Here is a 21574-nt window from a genome sequence, read left to right as displayed (position 1 = left end):
ATTGGGAGACTTGTATACGGCCATGAATCCAATGTGTGAAAGTTCCAATATGGCCACTAACACACATTTTTCCATGGGGCTCACAGACGCGACTGATCTATCACGGCAGTCAGCTTCCATTTGATTTTCCGGGCAGTTTGGTATCAATAATAAACTGATTAAAGACATTTTTAATAACAACTCTGGTTGCCACAGGCAGAATGAAAACCACAAAGAAGAACATTTTAATTATATACTTCCCATTGCATCTTGTAATATTAAAATGTAGACTGTGTTCCAGTTTGTGACATTTAAGTTTCACTTTTTAAAGAAAATGTCATTTCAAATGTTTATGCTTTTAAGCTGTCAAAGCCATCAAGGTTTTGGAAAGATCAGAACGCTCCAATTGAATTCTGAGGTTTGTGGAGCACACTGTAATTATTTAACAGTTCCTGGATGTTAATGTGTGTAAAATTCATTTGTTGTTCAAACCATTTGGCAACTGTCAGGAGCTGCTTATCACGAAAAGCCTGTCCAATTAACTGAATGCTTAGTGGCAATCCTCTTCCTGATAGAGCTGTAGGGACTGTTACAGCCGGCAAACCTGTAAAGCAAAATTAAGACTTTAACAAGGTGAAAACAAAATCAGTTTTTGTCCCATTGACACTCCTACTTTATTTCCCTGTTTTTGTTGCTTCGTTCCGTGGCATTCCCTGACTGAGGTGGGTGGGGAACAAACCTGGAACATAAAAAAGGATTGAAGAAGAAATAAACCATTTGGCCCATCCAGCCACACTGTCCCTGTACCACGGATCATATACAATCTGCTCCATTGCATATCCACTTAAACCAGAAGGAAGGTTGTGTAAATTTGATCTATGCTCTCCAAAGTCAATTAGCGATCCTCAGGAATATCTACCTAAACCTCTACCCTACGTTATTCATCCTTAACTGGTTGCTTTCTTTGGATTAACATCTCCAAGGTTCTAAAATCCCAGGAATCAGGAGGTCAGCAATCAGGAGAGCAGGGGGAAGATCGCTGATAGAGAGGAGGTCGGCAATCGGGAGGGTAAGGGTAAGGTCTGTGATAGGGAGGGTAGGGGGAAGGTCGGTGATAGGGAGGGTAGGGGGAAGGTCGGTGATAGGGAGGGTAGGGGGGGTCGGGGGAGGAGGAGATCAGCAATTGGGAGGGTAGCAGGAAGGTTGGTGATAGGGAGGGTAGAGGAGAGGTCAGTAATCGAGAGGACAGAGAGGAGTTTGGCTATCGGGCAGAAGTGGGGGGGGGACGGAGAGATCAGGGCTGGGAGGGGCCAAAGGCTGCCTGGTGGGGCCAGGGAGAGTACTCCTGCTGAAACAGGCACTTGCCTTGTGGAGCCGACAGGTCCCGCCTTACCTTTCACTGCAGAGTTTCCCCACCCCTGGGAATCCCGTGCAACAATGGCAAATTTTAAATCGGGCTCCCAATTACACGATGGCAGCCCGATTTAAATATGTTAATTATGTGTCTCCCCTCTCCATGGCGGATACGGAACACATCACTTGGACGCCCCGATACCCACCGCTGTAAAAAAGGTGGCTAGCGTGTGCGCGACAGGTTTGGGTCACGTTCCCCATATTTAGCTCTTTACGCGCCCCTCCCCCAGGACCCTCTATTGCCGTGGGGGGGGGTGGTTAATATCGAGGTCAGTCTTTCTATGCGCCTTATGCTGCTAATTTTTAATCAGGTTTCAAAACAGCCATTTATTCAGTTCTTTTAAAAAATGTGTTAGTCGACAGACACAGCACTAACTGGAAGTCTATTCCAAATATGTTGGGGAAACAATATTCTTTTAGTTTCAAGTCTGATTTATTTTAAGACACCAGCTGGATGAAAACATAAATGACTTTCTCATTGTCAGCCGCAGTTAGTAATATAGATCGATCTGCCAACTTCCTTGTTCCAGATGGTCTTAGAAGCTGCTACTGGATGTGCTGTCTCTGCCTCTGATGGCAGTATAAATAGCAACAGGTGCCTGGGGAGGCCAGGAAAGCCTTGCTCTCCAGACATCAGCACTGCAATGCAAAAGTGCCTTTGCACTCAAGTCATCTAATTTTGTGTTCGTAGTCCAAATTAAATAATCTGTTATAGATATAGTGATCGATTTCAGTCAGCATTTTACACGATTCACATTTTGATCACGTTTCCTTTCAAATTTCTTTTTCTAATGAAAATATTTTTATTGCTGAGGGCATCAGTTTATGGTAGAACCACACATCAGAGATGTGTCCTCATGAACCCTCACCAACACATCAATATCTTTTTGAAGGCAAGTGCCAATATTGTGCACAATATTTAAAATGTGTTCTCACCAATGATGCATGGGAAAAGGAGGAATTTCAGTACGCTCCTCCAACCAAAACACTGCCAGACCCAATCTCCCAACACTGCCCAAAACCAGACTATACTCCTCCTCATGAAGCTCAAGAGTCCTCTCCCCAATGCTTCCATACACTCAGCTACCCTTGCACCCTTGGATAACCCTCCCATTGCTCTCAGATGCCTGAGACACTGCTCCCAATACTGCCAAACCCTTCCCAGTACTCCCATTCCCCAGGAATCCATCCAATCCTTGCATTCTCCCTTTGCAGGAGTCTTAGTTCAATGCTCCCCGATTCCTGGCCACACCAACCAAGAGGTCAGCAACCATTTCTGCAGGCCCTGAAATAATTGTGGGGAACTGCTTTCTCTGGGTCAGCAGAAAGGCTGATGCGGAATTGTGCCATGTGTTGCAGTGACCTTGCAGCCTGGGCTGGCACATTCAGCCCCAGTAACAATCCATCTGTGGCTTGACACTCCATACCACCTCCTCCCAACCATGCCGAACTGATGACCTATGGGGATGGCGCTGTGGAGCGTCGCAGGCGAGCACCATCCTCGTAATAACCTCTTTCCTTCCTTCCTAGGTGTCATTTTGACCCTGAAATGAGTTTCCAGCCACATATCCGCGGCATAACTAAAACCGCCTTTTTCCACTTCCGTAACATTGCCCGCCTCCGCCCCGACTCAGCTCTTCTGCTGCTGAAGCCCTCATTCATGCCTTTGTTACCTCTATACTTGACGACTCCAACTCGCTCCTGGCCGGCCTTCCACACTACATAAACTTGAAGTCATCCAAAACTCAGCAGCCCATGTACTAATCCGCACCAAGTCAAGATCACCCATCACCTCAGTGCTTTCTGAGCTACACTGGCTCCCAGTTAAACAATGCCTCGATTTCAAAATTATCATCCTGGTTTACAAATCCCTCCATGGCCTTGCCCCTCTCTATCTCTGTAATCTTTTTCAGCTTCATGATCCCACAAGATGTCTGTGCTCCTCAAATTCTGGCCTCTTGAACATCCCTCATTATAACTGCTCAACCATCGGTGGACATGCCTTCAGCTGCCTGAGCCCCAAGCTCTGGGACTCTCCTCCCTAAACCTCTACGCCTCTCTACCTTTCTTTCCTCCTTTAAGACATTCATTAAAACCTACCTCTTTAAACAAGCTTTTGATCATCTGCTTTAATTTCTTCTGTGGCTCTGTGTCAAATTATCTGTTTATCTGTAACACTTGTGAAGCGCCTGGAGATGTTTTACTACGTTAAAGGCGCTATATAAATAAAAGTTCTTATTATTATTACCTGTCTCTTCTGGGTCTCCTGCCCCTTCAGTCTGATAAAGGGCTGAAATTTCTTGAGGCTTTCTAAAAGGCTTTAAGAATGTTTAGACCCCTGCTTAATTGTCCATGTCCCTTTAAATTTAAGAGTAATTTTCTGCTTCCACCACAAGTGTGCTCCCTAAACCTGTTCAAATCTATACCTGAAATTATGTCAATATACCAACTGTGGAAAATTAGTCCAAAATCACACCAACAATAGAATATCTAGGCTACCGTGCTGCAAACAGTTTTCCTGTTTGATGGCAGAGGTTTTTCTTCAAGTGGAGAGCCAACAAACGAAGAAGAATTAAATGCCTAATGCTTACCGGTAAAATGTATAAAGGCATGAAAAGTACGATGCAAATTTTTTAAAATCACAACTCCAAGAAACGAAAAGTGCCATGGCTACCTGCTAGATTTACAGATTGTGTAAAAATATCCTCTTGTGCGCTCCTTGTCCTGTTATCTTCTTTGCTAAACTCAAGATATGTGGAAGCATCAGTTAGAGTTGTGGGTGTAAGAAGGATATCAACACCAGATCCAAAAGCCTTCAGAAAATCATTGGCAATGAGACGTCTCACTTTCTGGGCTTTTACAAAGTAGTGATCATAATTCCTGAGAGAATTCAACAGGGAAAAAAAAAGTATTCATGTTGTAAATAAATCTCAAAGAAAGAAAAGACAAGGTCAATGTTTCAACTATTCCTGTTTCAATACGAAGGTGAAAATATCCTAAAGGGACAGTAGCCCAAGTGATTCCTCCCTCCCATCCTCATGGATAACGGCAAAGCTGAGTTGTATATGGAAACTGAACAAATGAATATTTTTATTTCAAGACCCAAGAGTGAACTATTTGCATTCATACAGCATCTCATTATGCCTCTCCAAATGTCTCAGAGTGCTTAACATATGAATTACTTCAAGATGAATAATCTGCTCTAGGTGGTGGTGGTTGAGGGAGAAATTTTAATCAGGATTCTAGGAGAACTCCCTACTCTTCTTTAAATAATTCCATGGGATTTTTACCATGGTCCACAACCACCGAACAGCTGAACATCTCATCCAAAGGACGTCACCTCCAACAATGAGGCACACCCTTGGCACTGCCCTGTACTGTCACTCTAAATTATGTGCTCACAACGTTCTAATTCAGAGGGGAGAGTTCTACCAGCTGAGACAAACTAACATGCAAATTAGAAGCGCATATCTAATTAAACGCCACTATTGGATTAAAATAGCGGATAATTAAATTTTGTCTATACGTTAAATGTTATCTGGGGTCATGAATGTGCTTGGCCCACCTAATAAGAGATAAACCACAATAAACAGGTGACATTGTTAGTAAACTTCCAGCATGTAAACTGGTTATTAGCGGCCTTACTGTTTTAAAAGAAAGTAATTTCCCGTCAGGATTCTTCCTCGGACTACATCATTGAATCCTTCGTGTCTGGTTGATGCATACAAGGCTTCTGTGGAACTTTCTATTTCACTGCGGTGCCCTTTAAATAAAAATATTTGAAATCAACAACAGAGCGGAATGTTGGAGTCTACTATTGCACACTGCACACATTTAACATGCTAAGCTCCAAGGATATCTCCAACAGTCTGCAAACATGCTTTTATCTATTTACACAGGCAGATGAAGTATAGCAACAGCATGCATGTCAGACCTGGACAAGGAGCACTCTTCCGTTACACAAACAAGCGACAAATGTTAAAATGCTAACGGAGAGTTTCGCCCCACCATTGGCAACCATTGGCCTTAAGGTCTGGAATTGGCTCCTAAACCTCTTCACCTCTCTCCTCCTTTTAAAGACTCTGCATAACATCTACCTGTTTCAAAGCTTTTAGTCACCTGTCCTAATGTCTCCTTCTTTAGCCCTGTGTCAATTTTTGTTTGATAATGCTCCTGTAAAGTGCTTTGGTAGGTTTTACTACGTTAAAGGTGCTACATAAATGCAAGTTTGTTGTTGTAATAGAGCTGTAAGACGAAATTAGAGAAAAGTTGGAAAATTATACCCTTAATATAGAATGGCCAAATTGCCCAGAACTGAACATTAAGTACTATCTGATTAATTTTTTCGCAGGAAATAACAGGAGAACATTGAGAGGGATTTAAAAAAGTGGGTGCTTATGTGACCTGCTGAGTGTTCCTAACATTTTCTGTACAAATATTTTTGAAGTCTAACTGAAAGAGTTGATGGTAAAATTAAATTTTGTCGTATTTACTATGAACGGGAAATTCTAATCACTGTATGCATTTTGTTAACATAGCTGTTATCAGGGCTCCTCAGATATACTTCACCTTTTACTTCAGAACCTATCATTGTTCTGTAGTTTCAAAGCTCTTGATCGCACATCTTGATACAGTTTTATGTTTTTCTTGTCCCATCACCAGTACAAGGTGTGGTAGGCAAAAAGTGCTCAAAGTTACTTCCCTTCCAGAATTTGGCCTTTTAAGGTGGCTCCCAGATTGTGCACACGATGCATTAGCGACATCATATTACAGTGCACATAATGATGTTATTAACGTGAAGCATATGCATCTTGGGATCCAATAAGACCTGGGAGAATGTTTTTTTGTAGGTCAGAATTGATTAAAAATCTCTTTTTGCCGATACCCAACTTGGAAAAATCCAGAAAACAGCAAAAAAAAGTTTTAAGTCTCCTTAACTATGAATGTTAACATGTGAATGTACAGTTTTGCCTGCTCTGCATGATGCACTACAATCTTTTGCAGCATCCTGATCTGTAAGTAACAAAATAAACTCAAGGACCTTTGCTAAAAGTATGAATTAAGCAAGTCTGCATCACCTCACACTATTAACCAGCAACATTTAAGGCAATAGCACAAGGCCAATCTAAGGGCCCTACATAATCCTGAATAAGCCCTGATCCTACTTCTGGTCCCCTAACCAAGTTCTTAGCCATCACCAGAACAACCACAGAAATGATCTGCTCAACTAACTTACCTGAATATTCCAGCCACAAAGCAGCCCAGTTTCCATTGTGCCACCCAATCCCAATCTATTGCAGTACATGCAGCCCGAAGAACTGTTTCTTCCAGGAGTTCAACCAAGATCATTATAATTCCTGCCAATATCTCTGTTTTGCTCATCTTCTGTTATGGCCATTATTCAGGAAGGATATATTGGCCTTGGAGCGGGTGCAGAATATCAGAAGGATACTGGGGCTTAGAGGGTTAAATTTAAAGGACAGACTGCATAGACTAGGCTTGCGTTCCCTTGAGTATAGGAGATTTAGAGGTGACCTGATCGACGTGTTTAAAACGTTAAAAGGATTTTATGGAGCATAAGGGGACATAATCTTAAAATTAGTGCTAGGCCATTCAAGATGAAATTAGGAAGCACTTTTCCATAAAAAGGGTAGTAGAAATCTGGAATTATCTCCCCCAAAAGGCTGTGGATGCTGGGACAATTGGAGTTTTCAAGATGTGAGGGAAAGGCATTGTTGGACCTTAGCACAATCATTAAGTTTTGACATGACATTAACTGTGCTGTTCCAATTGGAATAATAGATATTCATAAAAGCATTAAGAAGTCATCTGCGTACAGTAGTTCAATGACAGAGGATGGGACGACCTTGGATCTGGCCTGGAGGCGGCGGAGGTTGAACAGATTCCCATCTGTTCTATAATTTAGCTCCACTCTGGCGTGGAGCTTGTTAAGGGCGAGATGTAGCATTACAGCAAGGAAGATCGAAAAGAGCGTTAGTGCGATGATGCAACCCTGCTTGACCCCGATCTGGACGTGGATTGGGTCTGTGGTGGATCCATTGGTCAGAATCACGGCTTACATGTCATCGTGGAGCAGACGGAGGATGGTGACAAACTTTTGAGGGCAGTCGAAATGGAGGAGGACGCTTCATAATCCCTCAGGTTGACAGTGTCAAAGGCCTTTGTGAGGTCAAAAAAGGCCATGTACAAGGGTTGGTGCTGTTCCCTGCATTTCTCTTGTAGTTGACGTGCGGTGAAGATCATGTCCATTGTACCCTTCAGTGGATGGAATCCGCATTGCGACTCTGGGAGAAGCTCTTCAACCACAGGGAGAAGACGATTGAGGAGGATTCTTGGAATGATTTTCCCTGTGGCCGACAGCAGGGAGATTCCTCTGTAGTTACCACAGTCGGACTTGTCTCCTTTTTTGAAGACATTCAGAGATTGTGCAGAGCACAATCATAATACAGCATGTCAGTCAACATGCTAACAAATAGGTTCTAATCCCCTTGTTTTGTTTTTGTGATTGATGGTGTGATCTGAACCCACTCCATTTGATTACATCCTTAGAACAACTTTCCACCTATCTAGTATTCCATCTGTAATCTATTCCAAGCCCTGATAGGTCATTTGGGTAAGACTGAACTTGATCTTTGTAACTAAATGTACACCATCTGCTGATCAAATGTCAGTATTGTAGGAAAAGTACCCCGGGATTCATTGGGGAATTACCCTTTAAACTGCCTGGAGTGTTTTACAAAAAGAGTTTTAGCTTGAAGTTGCCTACTCAATATGGAGTTCATCTGGCAAGTGGCTGGAAAGCAGGCTAATTCAAACCATCAAACCATTAGGCATTTAGATAACACAAGTTTTCTCAGATAATCAGGCCGTAAAGCTTCTAAATTAATTACACCATGAAAACTTGTGTATACAAAGCCTTCTTTATTCGTGTTGAAAGATATTTTGGACACTCCAGTCCAGAGAATAGCCCAAGAGGTGCCCTAAACATTTCACAACATCTCTCATCCTGTCGGGACCTTTAGGTAAAGATGAGGCTGACAGGTAAGGGGTGGGCTGGCCTATCTAGAATACTTCACTGGCTTCCGGACACTTATGGATTATTGGAAATGATTGACAGGAAAAGGAGATAAATCTTCTGATACACGTGTTGCTCAGATTGGTTAATTATATGGAAGAGGTCCCTCATTGAAATTAAAACATAAAAAAATAAATGGTTTAAACACCTCCAGCAGCTGTAGTTAGGAGAAGATGCTCTTGTCTTCTTCTGCAAGAACCTCATCATCATCATAGGCGGTCCCTCGAACGAGGATGACTTGCTTCCACAAGAGTTCACAGATGTTTCAATGAAGGACCCTATGTTCCAGTCTTGAATTCCAATTGAGGGGGTGGAAGATGCCTGTGCGTGGATTTTTTTAACGTGTGGTGACCGTTGCACATCAGCCATCACACAGGCTCGACTGAAAACCTAGCAGGTGCAGAAAGGTACTTTTTACAAGTACATAGAGAGGAAGAAGTTAGGCTGTTCTGGCCCGTTATAAGCAGAGATAAGTGTGTCACCAAGCACCGCGAGAGCAGGAGAGTCGGCAGGGCTACAAAGGGCACAAAAGCAGCCGGTGCAGCGAGGCCCACACAGCATCAATGGACCGGTGAGTATAAGAAGTAATAAGAACTGAAGTGTGACGTCACAGGAAAGCAGGTGAGTGATTGGCTTGTCAGTTTTTCTCTCTTTTCTTGGGCATTGGTTTAAATTAAGAGCTGGGATTAAAAATCTGAACATTGAAAACATGAAAACTTAATTAATTAAATACATTAGAGATGGCAGGGCAGGTGATGTGTTACTGCTGCTGCATGTGGGGGCTGGTGGACACCATTGAGGTCCACAACGACCACATCTGCAGTGTGTCTGCAGCTTGAGGAACTTTGGCTCCATGTTGATAAGCTGGAGTCCAAGCTGCGGACACTACAACACATAAGGGAGGGGGAGAGTTACCTGGACGCTGCATTCCAGGAGGCAGTCACAGCTCTTAGGTTAATTAATTCAAATTTGGTCCGTGGTCAGGGACAGGAGGATGTGACTACGAGTGAGGCAGGTATGGGGACCCAGGATGCAGTAATGGAGGAGCCTCGGCCCTTGCTCTTGTCCAACAGGTTTGTGGCTCTTCTCCCTGTTTGGATGAGGGCAGGGATTGCAGGGAGGTTGAGCAAACTGACCACAGCACCGTGGTACAGGGGGCCATTCAAGTGGGGGGAGTAAAAAGAATTGTAGTAGTGATAGGGGACAGTATCATTAGGGGGATACTGTTCTCTGCAGCCGAGAGCTTGAGTCCCGAAGGCTGTGTTGCCTTCCTGGTGCCAGGGTTAAGGACATCTTCTCTAGGCTGGAGAGGAACTTGGAGTGGAAGGGGCAAGATCCAGTTGTCATGGTCCACGAAGGTACTAACGACATAGGTAGAACAAAGAAAGAGGTTCTTCTGAGGGAGTATGAACAGTAGAGACTAAATTAAAAAGCAGAACCATAAGGGTAATAATCTCTGGATTATTACCTGAGCCATGAGCAAATTTGCATAGCGTAAATAGGATCAGAGAGATGAACGCGTGGCTCGAAGATTGGTGTGGGAAAATGGGTTTCAGTTCATGGGGCACTAGCACTAGCACCAGTACTGGAATAGAAGGGAGCTGTTCCGTCGGAACGAACTTCACTTGAACCAGACTGGGACCAGTGTCCTAGTGAATCAAACAACTAGGGCTGTAGATAGGGCTTTAAACTAAATAGTAGGGGGGAGGGATCCGGTGAGCGGGAATTTAAAAAGTCAAAGAGAAAGGAGAAGGCAAAAGTGCAGGGTAGCGATAGGGGTAATGATAACAAGAGTGGGACAAGTAGGGACAAAGCGTATACAAATAAGACATATCTGAACGCACAAAACATTCGTAACAAGATGGATGAGTTGACGGCACAAATTAAATAAATGGGTATAATCTGATTGACATTACAGAGACGTGGTTGCAAGGTGACCAAGGCTGGGAACTAAATATTGGAGTATTTGCCATTTTGTAAGGATAGGCAGAAAGGAAAAGGAGGTGGGGTAGCTCTGTTAATAAAGGTTGAGGTCAGTGCAGAAGAAAGAAATGATATTGACTCATAAGATCAAGATGTAGAATCAGTTTGGGTGGAGATAAGTAATAAAGGAAAGAAGTCACTGGTGGGAGTGGTCTACAGGCCCCCAAACAGTAGCCACTCTGTGGCACAGAGTATAAATCAAGAAATAATAGAGGCTTGTAAGAAAGGTACAGCAATAATCATGGACGATTTTAATCTTCATATTGATTGGACAAATCAAATTGGCAAAGGTAGCCTTGAGGAAGAGTTCATAGAGTGTATGCAGGATGGTTTCTTGGAACAATATGTTGTGGAACCAACCAGGGAGCAGATTATTTCAAATCTGGTAATGCGTAACGAGTCTGGATTAATTATTGATCTTGTAGTGAAGGATCCTCTTGGGAGGGGTGATCATAGCATGGTAGAATTTCAAAGTCAGTTTGAGGCGAGAAAGCTAGGTCTCAAACTAGTGTCCTGAACTTAAATAAAGGTAATTACAAAGGTGTGAAGGCAGAGTTGGTTAAAGTATACTGGGAAAATATATTAAAGGACAAGACCGTAGAAATGCTGTGCCAAACATTTAAGGAGATATTTCATAACTCTCCGCAAAGATTTATTCCTAAGAGAACCATACCTGGATAACTAAGGAAATAAAGGATGGTATCAAATTGAAAACAAAGGCATACAATGTTGCGAATGATAATGGAAGGCCAGAGGGTTGGGAAATTTTTAGAAACCACAAAGAATGACTAAAAAAATGAGAGAAGATAGCATATGAGAGTAAACTAGCAAGAAATAAAAAAAGATAGCAAGAGCTTCTATAGGTATATAAAAAGGAAACGAGTAGCTAAAGTAAACGTTCGCCCCTTAGAGGATGGGACTGGAGAATTAATAATGGGAAACAGGAAATGGCAGAGACTTTGAACAAATATTTTGTATCGGTCTTCATGGTAGAAGACACTAAAAACATCCCAATAATTGATAATCAAGGAGTTATTGCGGTGGGGGAAGGAGGAACTTAAAACAATCACTATCACTAGAGATAAAGTACTAGACAAACTAATGGGACTAAAGGTGGACAAGTCCCCTGGACCTGATGGCCTGCATCCTAGGGTCTTAAAAGAAGTGGCTGCAGAGATAGTGGATGCATTGGTTGTAATCTACCAAAATTCCTTGAATTCTGGGGAGGTTCCACTGGACTGAAAAACTGCAAATGTAACATTAAGAAAGGAGGGAAGACAGAAAGCAAGAAACTATAGACTAGTTAGCCTAACATCTGTCATTGGGAAAATGCTGGAGTTCATCATTAAGGAAGTAGTAGCAGGACATTTAGAAAATCATAATGCAGTCAAGCAGAGTCAGCATGGTTTTATGAAAGGGAAATCATGTTTGACAAATTTGCTGGAGTTCTTTGAGGATGTAACGAGCAGGGTGGATAAAGGAGAACAAGTTGATGTATATTTGGATTTGCAGAAAGCATTCAATAAGGTGCCACACAAAAGGTTACTGCACAAGATAAGAGCTTGGAGTTGGGGTTAATATATTAGCATGGATAGAGGATTGGCTAACAGAAAACAGAGAGTTGGGATAAATGGGTCATTTTCAGGCTGGCAAACTGTAACTAGTGGGGTGCCACATGCTGGGGCCTCAACTATTTACAATCTATATTAATGACTTGGATGAAGGGAGCAAGTGAAACGTAGCCAAATTTGCTGACGATACAAAGATAGGTGGGAAAACTAGTTGTGAAGAAGACGCAAATAATCTACAAAGGGATATAGATTGGCTCAGTGAGGGGGCAAATATTTGGCAGATGGACTATAATGTGGGAAAATGTGAGGTTATCAACTTTGGTAGGAAAAACAAACAAAAAAATTATTTAAATGGGGAGAGATTGCAAAGTGCTGCGGTACAGAGGGATCTGGGGATTCTTGTACATGAAATGCAAAACGTTAGTATGCAGGTACAGCAAGTAATCAGGAAGGCAAATGGAATGCTGGCCTTTATTGCCAGGGGGATGGAGTATAAAAGTAGGGAAGTCCTGCTCCACCTGTACAGGGCATTGGTGAGGCCATACCTGGAGTACTGTGTATATTTTGGTCTCCTTATTTAAGAAAGGATATATTTGCATTGGAGTCAGTTCAGAGAAGGTTCACGAGGTCGATTCCTGAGATGAAGGGGTTGTCATGAAGAAAGGTTGAGCAGGTTGGGCCTATACTCCTTGGAGTTTAGACGAATGAGAGGTGATCTTATTGAAACATAAAAGATTCTGAAGGGGCTTGACAGGATAGATGCAGCAAGGATGGTTCCCCTCATGGGGAAATCTGTAACTAGGGGGCATAGTTTCAGAATAAGGGGTCACCCATTTAAAACCGAAATGAGGAGTAATTTCTTCTCTCAAAGGGTCGTGAACCTTTGGAATTCGCTACCCCAGAGAGTTGTGGGGGCTGGGTCTTTGAATATATTTAAGGTGGAAATAGACAGATTTTTGAATGATAAGGGAGTCAAGGGTTATGGGGAGCGGGAAAGTGGAGTTGAAGCCAGGATCAAATCAGTCATGATCTTATTGTATGGAGGAGCAGGCTTGAGGGGCCAAATGGCCAACTCCTGCTCCTATTTCTTATGTTCTTATGACAGTTAACTGTACAAGTATCTGAGATCACAAATGGCGAGAGGCAAGCCAGCTAGCTCGGATATCATTGCTCATGCAGAAGTTGGGTTCAGTCGGAAGAGGAACGAAATAGATCTAAGTGGACCCGATAACCCTGCCACCGAAGGGGATCATTGACATCATGCTCCAGAAGCCACACTTGCGTCTCAGGGAGGGAAGGAAGATTAACGCAACCATGCTAATTGTAAGGACAAGGTCGTTTAAACTCTGGAACATTGCTAATCATGCACATAGACTCTGAGCTTTTCGATAGACACGTTATCTAATGTTAATTTATTAGCTATCTAGGAATTTAACCTTAAAATAATCTCACCAATTGTAGTAATCTCGGACTCATCACTGGTATAATTAATAATCATCATGTTAATGCTGATTTACTGTGATTCACTGAATTGCTGGTGAATTCTCTGCTATTTATTTTGTTAAGTAACTGTCTATTAATTGTTGCCATTTGAATTGCTTGGTAACTCTGACTACATCCATCTGAATTAATGAATTGCCTATACAGAAAGAAATAAATAGAGATCTGCATTAATACAGCACCTTTCACAACCTCAGGACATCCCAAATGTGGAAGCAAGCCATCCTCGACTCCGAGGGACTGCCTATGATGACAACACCCCAAAATGCTCACAACCAATAAAGCTATCCTGAATTGCAGTGATGTAATGTAGGAAATGTGGCAGTCAATTTATGCACAGCGAGCTCCCACAAAGAGTAATGTGATAACGACCAGGCAAACTGTTTTAAATGACATTGGTTGAGGGATAAATATCAGCCAGGACATTGAGAACTTGCCTGCCCTTCTTCGAAAAAGTGCAATGGGATTTTTTACATTCACCCGAGAGGTTTAGCGTCTCCGACAGTGCAGCACTCCCTCAGTATTGCACTGGCGTATCAGCCTAGATTTTGTGCTCAAGTCTCTGGAGTGGAATATGAACCCACAACCTCCTGAGTCAGAAGCAAAAGTGCTACCCACTGAGCTACAGCTGACTTTAAGTCAATAAAGAGTTGATGGTGCATGACTTCTTGTCTGATTTCTCCTTTGATGATTTGGCAAGAAAGGGTTAATTCCTTCACTCAGTGGTTTATGCAATTCTAACCAAGGGTTGCGAAGATATCCTCAAAGTTAGTCCAAGCATTATTTTCAGGCAGTTCAGTGAGCTGACTCGGGCACCATTCACTCCTAGATCTAAACTTCACAGTGATTCCTTACTGAGGAGTTAAGCAAGGGTGTTGAGGATTGATCTGGTTCATTGACATATATCTGTCGGGTTACTGAAACCCAGTTTTCTTATAGTATCCCAGGCTTATTCTGATCTAATTGATTTATCTTCCAGTATCAGAATATGAAAAATTACAGGATGGTCTGCAAAACGATAACACTATTTAGTAAAAAATTGCATTTATGTAGCAGCCATCACATCCTCAGAACATTCGAAAATGCTTCAGAATCAATGAATTACAGTACTCCATGCATTAGTGGCAAAAAAAGATAGTGAGGCAGAAATCTTAGTTACTGATGAATGTAAGTCATAATCTTTGACTTTTACTAAATTTCACTGATGCAAGGAATAGTCAGACTGCAGTATTTACAGGTGCTGCTGAAGCTCTGTGCCTCCAATTGGTGGAACCAGCATTCAATGGGATTTGGTGAGTCCAAGTTGTAGCCAGGATGATGGCTAGCCAGTCACACATCCTTTGGTGGTTGTGATGTTCACCATACCACTTGTGGGCAGCTCCTGGTATCTGCTCTCTGCCTAATGCCTGTCATCATCAGAGGCAGTCCCTCGGAATCGAGGAAGACTTGCTTCCACTCTTAAAATTAATCCTTAGGTGGCTGAACAGTCCAATACGAGAACCACAGTGCCCCTCTAAACCCATTAATGAGGTTGGTTGTTCGATCATCATTGGATTAATGTGAACGTGCCTGGCTCAGGTACTCGATTCCAACAGGTGCGTCCTCCTGGAGCTAATTCAACTCCAAGCCGACCCAACTTTCCCCTATACAGCAGGCAGATACAGGCAACCTCCCTGAAAAAGTGCAACATCCCCACTGACACCTAGAAGTCCCTGCCAAAGACCACCCGAAGTGGAGGACAGGTGGGACAGATAGTCATTGAGGGAAAGGGCGGGTGGGACTGGTTCGCCGCACGCTCTTTCCGCTGTCTGCGCTTGATTTCTGCATGCTCTCGGTGATGAGACTCGAGGTGCTCAGCGCCCTCCTGGATGCACTTCCTCCACTTAGGGTGGTCTTTGGCCAGGGTCTCCTAGGTGTCAGTGGGGCTGTTGCACTTTTTCAGGGAGGTTGTTTTATCTGCCTGCTGTCTAGGGGAAGGTTTAAAAAAAGGGGCGGGGTACAGTGGGGTCGGTTTGGAGTTGAATTAACTCCAGGAGGACACACCTATTGGAATCGAGTACCTGAGCCAGGCACGTCCACATTAATCCAATGATGATCGAACAACCAACCTCATTAATGGGTTTGGAGGGGCACTGGGATTCACGTCACTCAGCTTCTTTTGCCTCAGGTTTACTGCCCATATGCCTCAACCAAGTTTTTTTTTCTGAAGTAGGGGGGGAAAACATGGAATTGCTGGAAAGTTCATTGTAATTGTTCACTGTGACAATCTATTGAAGGGACATTTTGAAATTGGCTCTTGGGATATCATGACGAGTGACTGTTTAGAGAATAAGTGGTTATGGGGAGCGGGCAGGGAAGTGGACCTTAGTCCATGATTGGATCAGCCATGATTATATTAAATGGCAGAGCAGGCTCAAGGGACCATATTGTCTCCTCCTGCTCCTATTTCTTATGTTCTTATGTAACTCCATTTCGTATCTGCTAGTCAGTAAAGAGGTGTTAGTGCATGACTTGTCAGCCAACTGACGACTTGATTCTTCTGATCTCTACTAATTAAGGAAAAATACACAGAGCCATTGCCAAGCTGAAGATGGAAGGGCATGACTGAAGGCTGAGCCTATCCATCTCTTAGGGGGAATTTCTCGAGGGTCAGCGGGCACGTTTGGTGGCGGGTCAGGTGAGAAATTTTAATTTTTGACAGTGTGTCGGGGCTTGCTGACATCCCGCCGCCACGCCACTTTCCCAGATGTCGGGTCTGTCAGGCTGAACAGATGTGACATGCAGTGGCGGGGAAGGCAATTTAGGTCACGATGACCTTGTTAACAGCCATTTAAACAGTATTTTGAGCTCACCATACCATTTTACCAGGTCGTCCACGGGGATCACGTCAGGTAAAGACGTCGGGAGTTGTGTGACCATGATTTCATTTCTTTACTTGACAGCTGCAAATGTGCTAGGAAAGCTCCCCTCTCACAGCTATTCACTTTCCAAGATCAAAAGCTGTTGCTTACTGCATCGGCAGGTAGATTGAGCTTTAAGCAGGTTGCAAGTGTTTGGAGCAAACTGTCTATCCAGTGTCACCTCATTTGAACAACCTCTCCCACCACTGACAGATCGCTTCTGTCATTTCATGTTCACCTGCCATCTATTCCATCAGCATGGGTGCCCCTGAAACTATCACACCTTGGTCCTCAGAATCCCACCACGATCAGCCCCAACACCAACCTTACTCACAATCACCTGATGCTGCACAGGAAAGAGGGCATCAGCACCTGACCACATTGCTGCCTGGAGGCCAGGGATGGCCTAACCATGGCCAGATTTACTTCACTTGACACTGTACACCCTGGCTGCCACACGATGCAACAAAATTGATGTAAATTAAAAGGAAACAGCCTTCTCCATTCTCTCTTATTATGTGAGAACCCCTGCTGCATGTTATTTCAATTTCTCCCCGATTACATGACTTTGGGGGAGGAAGTGTTTCTCTGGCTATCAAGATGTGGGGCGGGCTTGATGGACCAGCTGGTCTTTTCCTACCTGTCAATTTTGTATGTTTGTAAAACTGAATGCTCAAATCACTCCCATCCAGATTCACAAAACTGGCGGGGACAAAAAGTAATTGGTAGAAGGGTTAGAGGGGAATTGAGAACTCTTTTTCATCCAGTAGGTGGTGGGGGTCTGGAGCTCACTGCCTGAAAGGTTGGTAGAGGCAGAAACCCTCATCACATTTAAAAAGTACTTGGATATGCACTTGAATTACCATAACCTACAAGGCTACAGACCAAGAGCCGGAAAATTGAATTAGTTCTTTTTCGGCCAGCACAAATAAAATGGGACTAATGGCCTTCCTTCTAGGTCATAGATTTCCATGATTCTAAAAATAATTGGGTTTTCCCCATGGAATGGATGAATTCGCTATGCACAAGCATGAATCACAATGTCTTGAGTCTTCATGGTGCCAGCCCACACAACTGGACTTGATTTAGTTCATGCCATGGTTTTACCAGTTGTTAGGTGGCTCAAACCCAATAGATATCCTCAATTTTCCATTAAAAGCAGTTGCACTTTCCTGAATAATTTTTAAGTCATTTTAAATACATCTTAAGGTTACTGTGAAGTTATGATAGATCTATCGTTTAGATAGTATTTATTAATTCAGCACATGAATTGCAGTTATTGCCTAACTGAGGTTACCCTTTGAGTGAATTTGTCTTTATCCACATTGTGGCTCCATACCGTATTCGAGTCCATCGAAGCGTGCCAAGTTTGATGCTACTTCTGTTGTGCATAGGACATGATAGCACACAATTGAATATTGGGTATGAGGTAGGGAGACTTCAACAACTCTGGCACCTGCATTTTCAAATAGGTCAGCAGCCTTTGTCCAGTTTTCCACTGCTTCACTGGACATTCCAGGGGCATGATATTCCTTTCAAAACAAACAAGGGTGTAGATTAAATGCAGGAAAAATGAAATATGCGATCGCCCAATTCAAGAGGTAATAAACTATGGTTTTGTGACAAATTTACATTCAATATTCTCAATTATGAAGAACCAAATGTTGGGAGAATTTGTTTTTAAGGTTTAATGAGTAGGTTCTGGGTGGATAGAGGTGCACTATAGAGGGTTTGAAGGATGTTAGAAGGATACTGACCCTATGTCTAAATTGTAAAAGCCATTTCCAAAGCATTTTGGGGGTGAAATATCTCATTATATGAGAACAGCCCCTGGTGTTTATCCTTCCAATTTTTTCTCTGATGTATGTGGGCAGGGTTATCCCTAGCTCCCTATTCAGTATCTCCCACAAGCAGCCTCTTTCAGAAAGGACATAAGTATTGAATATACAGTAGATGCACACCCTATCGAAGTAAACTGGGCCAGGATCAGTTTGGTAGACCAGAAATCTGTTAGTGCCAGAGTTCTTTCATGAACACTGATGCAGCATTACACACCCACCCTTCCCTAACATAGCATTGCATTCCCACTGCCACAGTGGTATAGATCCACCCAATCCCAACATGGGATTACATACTCACCGACAGTGGTATAGATCCATCTAACCCCAACATAGCATTGCATACCCACTAGTACAATAGTACACATCCACCCAACCCCAACAAAGCCTTACACCACCTTCAAACATCGAGTAACCCTTACACACACACCCAGACATTGAGTATTATAGCACTTTGCCCATCTCTTCTAAAAGTTAAGCATCCTGGAATATTTAGTTCCAAACCTTGGTTACTTTGAAACCACGTCTCCATAATGGCTATTAGATCAAACCTATTAATTTTTCTATCTGCTCTATTAATTCATCTATTTTGTTGCGAATGCTTTGCGCATTCAGATATAGCGTCTTTAGCTTTGACTTTTTTTCTATTTTTCTCTGATGTCACCTTAGTCACTGATGCCCTATTACCTGTTTATATGACCTATCACCGCTCGCCTTTTGTATGCGCACTGGGTCCGTGCAGCAGAGCTGTCTCCAGTCGTCTTGATTAATCCTTGTCACTGGACCTAGACCTAGCTCTGTCAAGCCCATGTGGTGGCTGGTGTGCAACGGCCACCACACGTTAAAAAAAATCCACACACAGGCATCTTTCACCCTTCAGGATGTATTTCGGGAGCTGGAATATTAGGTCCTTCATTGAAGCACCTGTGAACTCATCCCTTTTTGGCGTGGAAGCAAGTTATCCTCGCGATACGAGGGATCACCTATGATGATAACACTTTGGTAGTGTGTGTGATCCTACTGTTAATCAGTGGAGCTTGCAACTGACAGAAAGCATAGTTAATAAAACCTTCTCAGGTACTGAATACATTGGACAAATAAATAAAGCTGAGAAACAAACAGTCAATACATCTATTTCAACTGTATTAGGAAACCTCCCTTACTCCGGAGTTACAGCATTAATTTCAATATGACCAGAAACAATGGCGAACAAACATACTGCCATTCATTCCCGATATAATGCAGCGTAAACTGCAAGTGCAACATATTTTCTGTTAAGCAAGTTCCTTACATTTACACAAAAACAAATTCTACTTCTTTCTCATTAAAATTGATAATAATATGTAAAACAAATCTCAATCGTCTATTTTCTTTCAACAATTTGTTGAAAAATATTAATAAATCCTAAAACCAGTTAACAGAAAATCAATGGCAGGGATCTCGTTAACAAGATGTTGAGAACATTTCCACGGGTGCCAGTCACCCCCCACCCCCCTTCATTTTCTATGGCTGTATACCAATAAAAGCTGTTTTCTGCAATGATTGTGGGCAGCTGACAATGTCTTTCCAGGGTTAGGTTAGGGGATCCCTGGGAGTGTGTTAATATTTGCAGTGAGCAGGAAAGGAGTGAGTCAATATTTCCAGGAAGTTCCTCATACAGAAAGGTTTGAAACCCATTATTTTAAATAAAGTGAAATAATTCAGCTAAAATTAACTATGGTATCAGAATTTACCAAATGGCCACTTTAAGGAAGAACATCATGGGGTATGGGCAGGGGAAGAAGTAAATGATTTCCTCAGTTTAGACCTCTCAAGTGTGCTTCTTAAAAGATAACTTCTGATAGGAAAAAAATAGTTTAAGTTGAAGTAAGCCATCGTCTAACTCAATACTGGTTAAGTACTAAAGTAAAATACTGTAGATGCTAGAAATCTGGAATAAAAACATAAAATGCTGGAAATACTTAGGAGATCAGGCAGCATCTGTGGAGAGAGAACAGAGATAACATTTCAGGTTGATGACCTTTCATCAGTACTGCTCTGCAGTTGGCTAGCATGGGGTTAGAAAATTATGAAAGCTCCATGCTGAGTTCTAATAATGGAAATATGTCAATATCTGTTATATCAGTGGAGACGTCCAATGACTGAGCCCAAGGTAGATATCAGCCAAGTACATTACTAGACTCTTCCCAATCTGAAGTATTGCTCCCCTTGCTATGGAAGTGATACTCAAAAAATCCTAGTTTAAACTAACAGGCAAGAATAGTTTACATTTCCTTACCTGTCAGACCTAAAAGAGAGGTACTTTGCTTGATGGGGAAAGTGCCTATGGTACTGTGGGTTAGACATTCGCTTTCACTTCTGAGACCTGGGTTCAGATCTAACCCACACTGATCCAGAGAAGGCCTTTGACAGGATATCGCACACGTACCTGATGGACGTGCTCTCCAAGATGGGGTTTGGGGAGGGTATCCGCAATTGGATCGAACTGCTCTAAACAGACATCAGTAGCACAGTTCTAATCAACGGGTGGGAAACTGAAAGCTTTACGATCAGGTCTGGAGTCAGGCAAGGCTGTCCCCTCTCCTCTGCCTTGTTTGTGTGTTGTATCGAGCCCTTTGCCGAGTCCATCAGGAAGGATGCGAGCATTAGAGGGGTGACGATCCCAGGCAGCGGAGGCGCTCAGGTCAAGACCTCCCTGTACATGGATGATGTCGCCATCTTTTGCTCGGATCCGCAGTCGGTCCGCAGATTGCTCGCAATCTGCGACCAGTTTGAACTGGCCTCGGGAGCAAAGGTCAATCGCAGCAAAAGCGAAGCCATGTTTGGCAACTGGATCGACTGATCCTTTATTCCCTTCACCGTTAAACCAGATTACCTGAAGGTGTTGGGAATATGGTTCGGAGCGGACGGGGCGTGGGACAAAAATGAGAAGAGTGTATCGCCAAAGTGAAACAAAAACTGGGATGGTGGAAACTGCGCTCCCTCTCCATTGCAGGAAAGAACCTGGTCATCAGGAGCGAGGTACTCTCGGTGTTGTTGTACGTGGCGCAGGTCTGGCCCATCTCTCGCTCCTGTGCCGCGGCAGTTACCCGGGCCGTCTTCCACTTTGTCTGGAGGTCCAAAATGGACCGTGTCTGCAGAGACACAATGTACAAATCTCTGGACAGTGGAGGAAAGGATGTTCCGAACGTGGCCCTCATCCTGATGGCCATCTTTATGTGCGGCTGCATCAAGCTGTGCACAGACTCCCGGTACACAAACACCAAGTGTCACTACGTGCTGAGGTTCTACCTG

General features: G+C 43.1%; 1 protein-coding gene across 1 annotated transcript in view; it reads right to left on the bottom strand.

Moving 5' to 3' along the window:
* Positions 1 to 213: 213 nt before the first annotated feature.
* qrsl1 (glutaminyl-tRNA amidotransferase subunit QRSL1) overlaps positions 214 to 21574 on the bottom strand; it is a 61522-nt gene continuing 40161 nt past the window's right edge. The window contains exons 8-11 of the mRNA XM_070885625.1: positions 17782 to 17974; positions 5038 to 5155; positions 4067 to 4272; positions 214 to 583 (exon numbers count right to left, since the gene is read on the bottom strand). Of these exons, the coding sequence (XP_070741726.1) occupies positions 372 to 583; positions 4067 to 4272; positions 5038 to 5155; positions 17782 to 17974 (729 nt within the window). The 3' untranslated portion in view covers positions 214 to 371. The remainder of the gene's footprint in view (positions 584 to 4066; positions 4273 to 5037; positions 5156 to 17781; positions 17975 to 21574) is intronic.

Source organism: Pristiophorus japonicus, chromosome 7, assembly GCF_044704955.1.
Source record: "Pristiophorus japonicus isolate sPriJap1 chromosome 7, sPriJap1.hap1, whole genome shotgun sequence".
Lineage (NCBI taxonomy): Eukaryota > Metazoa > Chordata > Chondrichthyes > Pristiophoridae > Pristiophorus > Pristiophorus japonicus.
The sequence above is the reverse complement of the archived record's forward strand: the minus strand, read 5'-3'. Positions and strand labels throughout refer to the sequence as shown.